This window comes from Capricornis sumatraensis, chromosome 4 (genome assembly GCF_032405125.1).
Source record: "Capricornis sumatraensis isolate serow.1 chromosome 4, serow.2, whole genome shotgun sequence".
NCBI lineage: Eukaryota > Metazoa > Chordata > Mammalia > Artiodactyla > Bovidae > Capricornis > Capricornis sumatraensis.
Window position 1 is genome coordinate 113,509,706 of NC_091072.1, and position 10,801 is coordinate 113,520,506.

The window sequence follows — 10,801 nt, forward strand, 5'->3', positions numbered from 1 at the left end:
AGCTAGGAGGCCTTTAAAATGCTAGTGCCACGGTGATGACCCAGAGAGATGTTATGGGGAGAGAGGTGGGAGGGGGTTCATGTTTGGGAACGCATGTACACCCATGGTGGATTCATGTTAATGTATGGCAAAAACCAATACAGCACTGTAAAGTAAAATAAAGTAAAAATTAAAATAAAAAAAAAAATGCTAGTGCCAGCCCTCTGTACCCACTGAGTCTAAAATCTATGGAGAGGGGCTCCAGGTATTTTTTAGGCTCTAAGAGTCTAACAGAAAGCAAGGGTTGTAACCCTCTGCTATAGTTAAGCACTGGGGTCAAGCAATGACCTATAAAGAAAACTGCTAATAGTCAAATCAGAACTAGGTGCCCAGTCCTAACAGGGAGGACATCTTGACTGAAGAATTAAAAAAAACAAAAAGCTTACAATTGAAAACTACCCATCTTTCTAATTCTGAATACTGCACATTAATACATCGTTAAAAGTTATCAAATTCTCAGAAAACCACCACTCTGGAAAAGTCATAACAAAGCTCAAGTGTTTATTAAGAATTAAAAATACTGTAAATAAGCCATACAGTTCATTTCACAGTAAACTAAACAAACCTTTTTTTTCTTTTTCCTTTTTTTTTTTTCTTTTTTAAAGGGCAAGACAGCCATTAAAGAACAGTACAGCTCAAAGGGGGAAGGGAAACAGCAAATGGCTACAGAAAATGCACACGTTCCTCACTGATGGATGGGGTCTGCTAACAGCAAACCTCTTCAAGAACATTGCGATAAGAGAGAGACAGTGGCCTCCATTCCCTGGGGAGGCAGTCTATGCCTTTATGAGCAGCTCTCGTAATACATTTCCTGAAGGAATCCAAGGACTCTCAGGGATTCTAAACCCTTATTCTGAACACACTATTTGGGGCCTTATCAAGAGGTGACACAGGTCAGCCACAGGGGACTCTGTGGGGGGGTGTGCCTTCACATTCAGAACCGTCTGAATTCTTTGCATAGTTACCACTGAGATCGTGAAATGGTTCAGGAATGGAAAAGACACCTTTCCCCACAGAAGGCGACCATCAAGCAGCTGATGCAACTAAAAATGGAGGGCTTGTCCCCTTCTCGATTCAGAGTTGACCTTAATGAGCTGTAACCAGTTTGAAGTGGAAGACAAGAAGTGAGTGACATCTCATGAGAACCTCGGCCAGAAGTACTAAAAATAAAAATAAAAATAAAATAAAATGAATTTTCCTTAAAGACAATTAGAAAGAAAAGTTCCTCCCCCCACATTTTGCTTGAAATCTGCCAGCCAGGCAGGATTTTTGAGGTTAATCTGCTTCTGTTAATCCTCAACTGCAGCCACTACAGTTCTTCCCTGACATTAGGGAGAGACATCCCTTCTAGAAGGTGCCTCTGAGGCACAAAAGCCGTGCCTTCAGGAAACCCCCACCCCCAAAGCTGAAGCAGAAGACTTTTGCACAACCGGTGGCGTGTGATAACCATCATAAATAAGTTAACCGGGCACAAAAACGTGGAAGGCCCGGGAGGTCCTGGTGGTGCGGGTCGTGGAGGGACCTGGCTGTGGGGGGAGAAGTAAGGGGGAGGTCATAAACATTTTTTTTTTTTGGTCATGAAAAACTGCACTGGCCATCCATGCCCTGCACACGCAATCCATTTAGACTTTCTCGTGAATCTTTTCCACTTTCACAAACAACCTATCCAGGTCATTCCTCAGGTCCTCTAGCAAGCCCTTGGCCGACTCCAAGTTGTTCTCGTTGGTCTCGATCTTCACCGAGTACGCGACCAAACTGTCCACAGCAGTCCTGAGCATTTTCAAGTCCGACTCCACCTGGCCCACAGAGGCTCTGAGGTTGTCAAGAGAGGAGAGTCTGTCCAGCAGGTCCTGGGGGGGCGCAGCGGTGGCCTCGCGGCCCAGCAGCATGTGGACCTGCTCCTGTACCTTCTGCAGAGCCTCCACAGCGCCAGGGAGCTCGGCCATGCGGCGCTTCAGCTCGTCCACATCACCGGCCAGAGAGAGCTGGGCCTCACCGAGGCCATGCACTGTGCCTGCCAGGCCCCCCTCGGCGTCGGCGGCGGGGCCCAGGCCGGCCACGCGCTCCTGCAGCTCTGCCAGGCGCCGTGCCTGCTCCTCGCTCTGCATGCGCAGAGCCTCCAGGCTCTCGCCCTGGCGCGCCCAGGCTGCCCGCGCTGCCTGCACCCCATCTTCCACGCTCTGCAACCGCGAGTCCAAGCCTTGGCTCTCCTTTTGGAGCGTTTCAAAGGCCTCGGAGGGTCTGAAGGCCCCGTCTTCTTCTGGCCGGAGGGCCGCGGCCTTGAGCTGGCCAAGCTCCTCCTCGAGTCTCCTGATCTCCTCAGGGAGGTGGGAGGCAGACTCCTCGGCCCGGAGGATCTTCTCCGTGAGTGCCTGAAGGGTGTGATGTTCCGAATCGGCTGCCGCCTTGAACCTCTGCTGCTCCTGCTTGAGGCTCACCAGTTCTTTGACCTCCGTGTAGACATCCGACTCCATGGTCTGGATGGTGCTTCTCAGGGCCTCCATGTCCTTCTCTTTGGACTTCACCGAGGTTTGTATTTCCTTAACCACTTCCTTCAAGGCTTTCAGATCCTGCTTATATCCCTCCGAGTCTTCTAGAGAGGCAACCTTGGCCTTCATGTCGTTGATTTCCTTCTGGCTCCTCTTCTGGACATCCGTGAAGATGGCGATATTGTCATTGATGGACTTGGTGAGCTCCGTCAGCCTTTCCTCTACTGTGTTCTCCAGGGAGGTGAAGTCCCGCTCCCTGGCATCCTTGACCACGTGGATCCCATCAGAGAGGTCTTTGAGGATCTCATTCTGGAGTTTTTGTAAAACTTCACTGATGCGGTTGATCTCGCTCTCCCCCTGCTTCACGGCTTTCTCTGTGAGATCATGTTTATGTTGGGAGCTTCTCACGAGGGACTCGAAAGTACCGAACGTGGCTTGCAGGGACTGCACCTGTAACCAAAATCCAGATGTTAACCACAGAGAACTGCTGAAGGGTTTTATCCAATTCAGCTATATTTCTTTTGATCTGCCCAGCTTAAAGGTCCCTCCGCCAACAGAACAGCACCATAATTCTCCTTTGGGGAACCATCCTTACACACAGCCCATATGGTTTGGGGGACCAACCCAAAGGCGCCAGTCCAAGCCCTCTAGGCCTGACCAATCAATGCTTTCCATCCACCCACTTCCCCATCCAGGCCTGGAACTACAGTGATTAGAGGATGGGCATGTGGCCTAAACCAGGCCAGCAAGTCAATTGCATAACTTCTTTTAAAACTACTGGGAAAAGAAAGCTCTTTCTACTGGAATTGCTAGCTATAGGATGAAAAGAAGCCTGGAACAGCTAAGACCAATGATCAATGCCTGCCTACAGCTAAGCCAGCACAGAAGGAAGCAGAACTCAGGGAGGGCAAGATCAAGTTCTGAAGATACAATTTAAATCTCTGGAGACAGCCATACTGAAGGCATCTACTCTGGAAGGAATCTACTCTGGAACTAGTAAGTTTGAGCCAATAAATTATCTCTCTTCCTCCCTCCATCTTTCTTTAGGGCAGTTTTAGCTGAATTTTTAGCTCTTACAACTGAAAGGTCTCAAGTTTTCATAGAAACAAAGCTGAGGCACATGGGAGACACTGGGCAGGAAGGCAGGAGACCAGGTTCAGGTCTCTGCTTGGTAGTTCTAACTCTTTGGCTCTGAACAAGTCACATCCTCAACTGAAAATGTGATCAGTGGACCAGTGGCCCTCAGCAATTTCTGGCTTGTGAACACATTATGACACTGATTGCCACTATACATTCATTCTAAATAAATTCTACCCTAAACAGGGTCTGACCTGGGAACCACTCCAGGGAGCAGGTTTAATGTCCTGAGAGGCTGAGAGTATGATGATTAACAGCTTGCCAAAACAGTCAGAACTGCTGAGCAGAACTAAGCGCAGCAAAATGAGAGGAGGAAGGGGTGGTGAACGGATTAAATAGCAAAAAATTGATGATTATTGGAGGTAGGCTTCACTATATTGATCTCTTCTTAATGCTTGAACATTTCCACAATGAAGGGCTTAAAAAAAAATAGCATGGGTTCTAGAATGGGACCACCTATGCTCAAATCCTGGCTTGGACACTTCCTAGCTGTGTGATCATGGGGAAGTAATTTAGCATATCAATGCCTTGGTTTCCTTAGCCACAGGATAGAAACAAAGATAGTATCTAACTTGTTAGTTTGTTTTGTGAGAATAAAGTGAGTTAATATATATAAAGCACTTAAATTGGGCCTAACACATAGCTGTGCCTAGTCGCTCAGACTCTTTGCGACCCCATGGACTATAGCCCTCAAAGCTCCTGTCTATGGGAATTTCCAGGCAAGAATACTAGAGCCATTTCCTCCTCCAGGGGATCTTCCTGACCCAGGGGTCAAATCCCCATCTGTTGCATCTCCTGCATTAGCCGGTAGATTCTTCACCACCATGCAACCTGTAAACAGTAACTGTCACCTTCATTACCACTGCATCTTTCTGGAGTAGCTCAGCCGTCTGGAGATTCCTAGCCCACCAGGCCCAACGACAAAGGGCAAACACTACAGGACTATCAACAGTACCCTGGGCTCTAGTTCCAGTCCCACCAATAACCAGCTCTGTGAGCACAAGGAAGTCACACTCAGATTCCAAGTCCCAAGCTCTTCATCTACTAACAAATTGGTTTCTAAAGTCCTTTTTTGCTTCTACCAGTCTATGATTTTAAAGCAGATTAGAATAAGGTTCTCAGAGACTCCAGAATACTGGACAATTTGCCTGCTCAACCAAATAAAACCTGAGTCATAAAGGACACCTTGAGAAGGTACCAGAGACAGCTCTCCTCTGAAACTAGGTTATTCAGTCACAGAATCTGCCTGTTCTAAGCACAGATTTCAGAACAGAGGTGTCAACAGGTAGGCATAGTACCTGAAACATGGTAGGTGTTCATCAGTGTTTTCTGATTGAATCAAAAAATGAATGAATTTACAGAGCAAGGCCTGATGAAGACTAGGCTGGTCCACTTCCCCCAACCCGTCTGTCACTCCTAACCTGGACTGGCTCTTTACAGATGGCTAGGAAGGGGACTAGATCAGAAACGACAGATGAAACCATTGAAAAGAGCACAGAAAGTGTCTCCCTGCGTTGGTACTGTTCATCTTCTGAGCTGTTCATCTTCACATGCAAAACCCCATTATAATCAATATGCAGTGATATCATGTTTCCCTAACATATGTGGGATGCCCACTAAGTGGTGGACAAGATGCCCGAGCAGAGTGACACCAAGACAGGATCCCTGCCCCCTAGGAGCTCACAGTAGAGGCAGGGGTTAAGAGACTAGTTAGCGATGGCTGATATTCAACAGGAATCTGATGTAAATAATTATGCAAACTTAAGAGATATCATCTCAATCCACCCTCATAATAATCTCATGGCAGCTCCTATTGATCCCCATTTTACAAAGCAGGAGCCTGGGAAGTGGTAGAGCTGAGGATCAGAATCCAAGAATGTCTGAGTTTAGAAACTGCACTCTTGGCCTCCAGTGATACACCCGGGCAGAAGCATGTTCAAAGTGCACTCAGTGCCAAGAAATGCTGCTCAGCCTCAAGCCATGACTCCTAGCCCAGAGCAAGATGAGAGAACAAAGAAATAACGACCAGAGAACTCGCCCACAAACAGCTCTTAGTCTCATTCAACTGACCCCACCGGCCTTAAGCCTACTCCTAAAATCACTGTATGCCACCCTGGATCTGCCAAGGCAACCCAAGCCCTTCAGAGGGCCTAGAGCAGAACCAGGGTTTCTGAAGCCCTTCGCCCATTTGTGCCTGCTGAATCTTCAGGCTAAGAACAGGCCAGCCTCTCAGCCCATTCAGCAGACCTGGGCCATGCCCCAGAACTGAGAGCATCTGAGAACGAGATCAGGTGGGCACCCAAAAGGGCAGTGGAGTAGCATGCTTCAAAGTCACACTGCTCTGATTCCAACCCCAGCTCCACCACTGAGGGTCTGCATGTGACCCTGAATGAGTAACACAACTGCTCCAGACTCAGCTGGCCTATCTGTGCAATGGTGCTCATGTCTCAGAGGGGAACTGGGAACACCTGGCCCTCAGTGAAGACTAATTATGAATAATAATAATATAGTAAGAATATGTCTCTGAGAAGAATCAAACCCTCATCCTCAGAGGAATAAGGTGCTCAAACTTAGTCTGTCAGAGGCCCATCCATCACTACTCACTCCTTAAGGCAAAGTAAAATCTACTGGCCACCCTGGAGATCCAGAGAGAAGTGACCACATGCAATGGAAGTTCCAAGTCAATGAAATGAACATTAATTGAGCACCTACCAGGTACTAAGCAAGGCATGGGAAAGATGGCAAAATGAATAGGTAAGTGGTGAACCGTGTTCTAGGAGTTCACTGCAGTTTGAATCCTAGCACTGCTGCTTGCTGGTTGTGTAACCATGTAGAGTTACTCAGCCTCCTGCTGTTCACTCTTCCGGTCTGTGGAAAGGGGATCATATCAGTACTTATCAGTACCTGTTGGCACCGTCAGAGTCAGATCAATGCACAATAAACATGAGGCATTAGATATGAGCCTGACTACACTACTAAAAAAGAAAGGTCGTAATTTCAATGGTTTACAGGCAGGAGGATTCTTGAAAACCTGGAAAGAGTCCTCCCCTTACTGTGGAGATGGGAGAACTGAGTACCCAAAGAGGAAAGGGAATCTGTACAAAGCTGACATGGAGCAAGAGTGGGAACCAGATGGAAGAATAAGGGATGGGCAGGGAGGAAGCAGAGAGAATAAACCTCAATTGCTCCTGCCTCAACTCAAGACCTCCAACATCTGGGCCTCAACTTCAGCCTCCTCTCTCACAGCATCCTAAATGTTACTCTGCTGTGGGCAGGATGGCCATGTAGTGTCCACCAAACAAGCCTGTGTGTTCCTCATGCCGTCTCTCAACAGTTATCCACCACCATATAGAGTCTAGACTGGTACCATGCTGGCCACTGGGTCACAGGCCTGGGCAAACTCCACCTTCTCTCTCTTCTGAACTCACACAGCAGTTACCCTCAACCAAAACCTACCTGTGGGCTGCTTCACAAATAGGATTTGTCCTTTGCACCCTCACACCCTCCACAGGGCCTACCAGGAGCCATGTCACTATCAGACTTCACCAAATATTATGATTGATTGGTAAGTGGGTGGATCAAGAGAGGAAACAGAGAGCCTACTGATGATACTTCAGCAGTATGTCTATTTTTTAAGAATGATTTGACATTCCAGATAGGCAAAGCAGCGCTGCCTACTTAGTTCCCTTCAAAAAGTCACCTCCCTTGGCCTGCAGCATGGAGCAAAATGACTCACTCCAGTTGCTCCGCCAGTCTTAAGAGGAAATTCCTAGTCCTGCATATTCTACACAGTCAATAGAAACTTGGCAGGGCCGGCAGCATGCTGGGAAAAGGAGGCAGCAATTCCGGGCTCAGAAGTGGTGGCGGGATTTTTTGTTTCAATCATGCAACCAAGTTTCATTGAGCAATGACATGAGGACGGAGGAGGGGGAATGAGGCTGAAGGAGCTGTGCTTGGTGTAAAAAGAAAAATCAGAAAAGGCGGACCCTAAGCAGCTTCCTGTTGAAAGGTGGGTCCATCCGAACCTGAAACAGGCCCCAGTGGCCTCAAGGCTGTCATGCAAACTGCCACTCACCAGTTGCAGTCTTTATCAATTAAGCTCTAAATCTCAATTTTCTGGTCTGGAAAACAGAGTCAAAACTGCCCGTCCTCTCTCCTTCCCTCCCTCCCAAGGTCGCTCTGAGGATTAGATAATAAGTGAGTAAGCCCTCTAAACACCATATAAATGTGCCTCTGTATTATTCACCAGTGTGACCTGGTATCTTTGGCCGTTCCTCTCCTCTAAGGCTGAAATATGCTATCATATACTTCCAAGGCCCACTTAGGTACACTGGTCTAATAAAGCGCAGGGGGCCTAACGAGATGAAATATTTCATCAGAACTATACAAATGAGTAACATTACTAGCTTCTCTTTCCCCGGGCTCTGGGTCTATTAAAATCTGGCTCAGATGTCTCCCACGGGGAGAGCAGAGGTGCGGCCTTGCCCGAGGCTTCCAGGGATGCGCTGGTTTCCCTTCCAAGCTCCTCTCCAGGCAACTCTGCCCATTCAGCGGTTCCTAATCCAAAAAGAATGAGCTCCCCAGAGCCTGCCGGCTTCCTTACAGGTCACCGCTAATGTCCTGTGACAGGCCCTTGGCCCACCCTCCCAGGCGGCCGGAACATCCTCGAAGCGGTCCATCCCTCGGGACGACTCCTCAGCGGCCATTAACAAAGAGGGTCTGGGGGCTGCCTCGGAGCCAAACGGCCGGGGCGAGGGGACCCCGGGCCGCTGGCGGAGGACACCCGGCCTGGGCCGGCGAGGGCTCCCGCCAGGAGGGCACGAGGGGGCCTGGCTGTGGGTGCGGGGGCCGCCGCCGCCGGGAGCACGGAGGTTGGGGGGCCTCGGTACCCACCTTCTGCTCGACGCCCTGCAAGCCCTGACCCAACTCCTCCCGCTGCCGGGAGAAGTCCTGGTGGCTGCGCCGGACGTGCTGGACCTCCTCCAGGACGTGGTGGACACACCAGCCCGAGAAGGCGGCCGCCGCCACCAGGGCGAGGTAGAAGAGAAAGTTGAGCACCCGGCCGAGCCTGCGCGAGCAGGACGCGGAGGACGAGGCGGCGGCAGCGGCGGCGGAGGAGGAGGACTTGCCGCCGCGGTGGCCGCCCTTGCCGTGCGCCTGGTTCTGCGGATGCTGCGGCGGGTGCTGCTGCTGCGGGTGCGGCGCGGGCGGCGGCGGGTGCTGCTGCGGCGCCGGCGGCGGCTTCTTCGCCACGTCATCCGCGCCGCCCGACGGGTGGGCGCCCTTCTCCGAGGGGCTCGCGGCGCCGTGGCCGCCCTTGGAGCCCCTTTGTTTGGCCGAGGGCATGGCGGGCGCGGCGGCGGCTGAGGCCGCGGGCTGCGAGGCGAGCGAGTGGGGCGCGCGGCCGGGGAAACTTCCTCGGGCTCCCCCGGGGCTGGGCGAGCAGCACGCGGGCGCTGTTGGCGTCGGAGCGGCCGAGAGCGAGAGAGCGAGAGCGGGCGGGCGGGCGCGGAAGGAGGCCGGGCGAGGGAGGAAGGAGGAGGGGGCCTGCCTCCGCCGCCGCCGCCGCGGCGCCGACCCCGCCTCCCGGGAAGGGAGGCCGGCAGAGCCGAGCCCGGAGCGCCTGCCACGCACGCTGGGGCCGGCGGGCGGCCCCTCCCCTTGCCGCCACGACCCCAAAGAGGGAGGGCCGAGCGGGGGGCGGCCGCGCGGGGTCTACGGAGGCTGGGATAGGGCGAGGGGATTTGGGGGAAGGCGGCGGCCCAGCCTGGTCTACGGGAGCCGGGGCGGGATGAGGGTGGCTGAGGGAGAGGGGCGGCCCAGCAGAAAGGTCCGGGGGTTGGGGGTTCGGCGGAGGGGAGGGTGGTGGCCGAGCAGGGTCTACTGGGGCACGGTGGGGGCGGGGGGCGACGATGGTATTCCAGCCGGGTCAGTGGAGGTCAGGGCAGGCGGCTGTAGGGGGCGAGGTTGGGGGGCGGCCAGGCCCGGTCTAAGGAAGCGGGAAGCGGCTGCCGAGGTGGCCACAGGGAGGGGGCGAAGGGCTGGGTCAACTGGGACCCGGACTGGCGACTGAGCTGGGGCCCCGGGTGCCCCGGGGAAAGGCGGCCGGGCGGGTCGGAAGTGGAGGAGCCGGGCAAAATCTGGTGTTGAGGACTCAGCGCGAGCCCCACTCCCTTCTGGACCCTTGCGAAGAGAGGAAATGATGGGGGGCCCCGCAGGAGCCGTACTCCTGGGAGTGGGAGTAAAGGGGCAGGAAGGGACCCCCATTCCTTTTCCCGGGGAGCTGGGGAAACCCCCAATCCCCCTCACTCTTCCCCGATCCCACCCTCTACGCCTCCAGGGGTTGGACCTTTTCTCTTTCTTGGGGTTTGAAAGCGAGGCAGAAAGGGCTTTCTGAAAACCAGTTGGCCCCAAAGGCATGTTTAGGAAAAGTTAGCAGATATTCTCGGGCTGCGTGAAGACTGTTCAAGGGAAGAGTCATGAGCGGCCCAACTTAGCCCAGCCAGTTCGCTGTCGACACTGTTGACTTTTTTCTGAAGCCGGTTCAACTCCATTTTCTCTTTACCTCCCCCGCCCCGCACTGTGTCCACTGCCCCCACTAAGGACAGGCTCTGTGCTGCGTGCTGGCGACCGGCAGCGGCCGCAGTGAGAGGACGGCAGATCAGGGCTTCCACGCCTACTTTGGTGGAAGGAAATAAACTAATGCCAGGCTCTGTGCTCCGCGACTTACATATATGTTCTACCAAACCTCACTGATGTCTTCTAATATAGAAATTATTTTACCTGCTTAATGGGAGACAAACTGAGCTTGAGCCCCACCCCAACTGATTGTCCCAAGATCTCCCATAACCATAATTTGAACTTTGATCTGCTTCTTCCGGAGCCTGTGCGGCTTAATATTGTTTAGTCCCTAAGTCGCAGTCTGACACTTTGCGACCCGGTGGACTGTAGCCCACCAGGCTTCTCTGTCCATGAGGTTTCCCAGACAAGAATACTGGAGTGGGTTGCCATTTCCTTCTCCAGGGGATCTTAGGCCATGGAGAAATTAAGCAGTTTGTTCACGCTCAATAAGGCCAGTTAATACTGGGGCAGGTGCTGAGCTCCACTTTACAAGCTCCTTTCCCCCTAATCTTGGT

At 52.3% G+C, this 10,801-nt stretch overlaps 1 protein-coding gene across 1 annotated transcript; it reads right to left on the bottom strand.

Moving 5' to 3' along the window:
- Nucleotides 1-579: 579 nt before the first annotated feature.
- Nucleotides 580-9,011, bottom strand: CKAP4 (cytoskeleton associated protein 4). The gene is made up of 2 exons (XM_068970659.1): nt 8,559-9,011; nt 580-2,978 (listed from the first exon to the last, which is right to left on the bottom strand). The coding sequence occupies exons 1-2, from the start codon at nt 9,009-9,011 to the stop codon at nt 1,662-1,664; spliced, it is 1,770 nt and encodes a 589-aa protein (XP_068826760.1). The 3' UTR covers nt 580-1,661.
- Nucleotides 9,012-10,801: the final 1,790 nt, after the last annotated feature.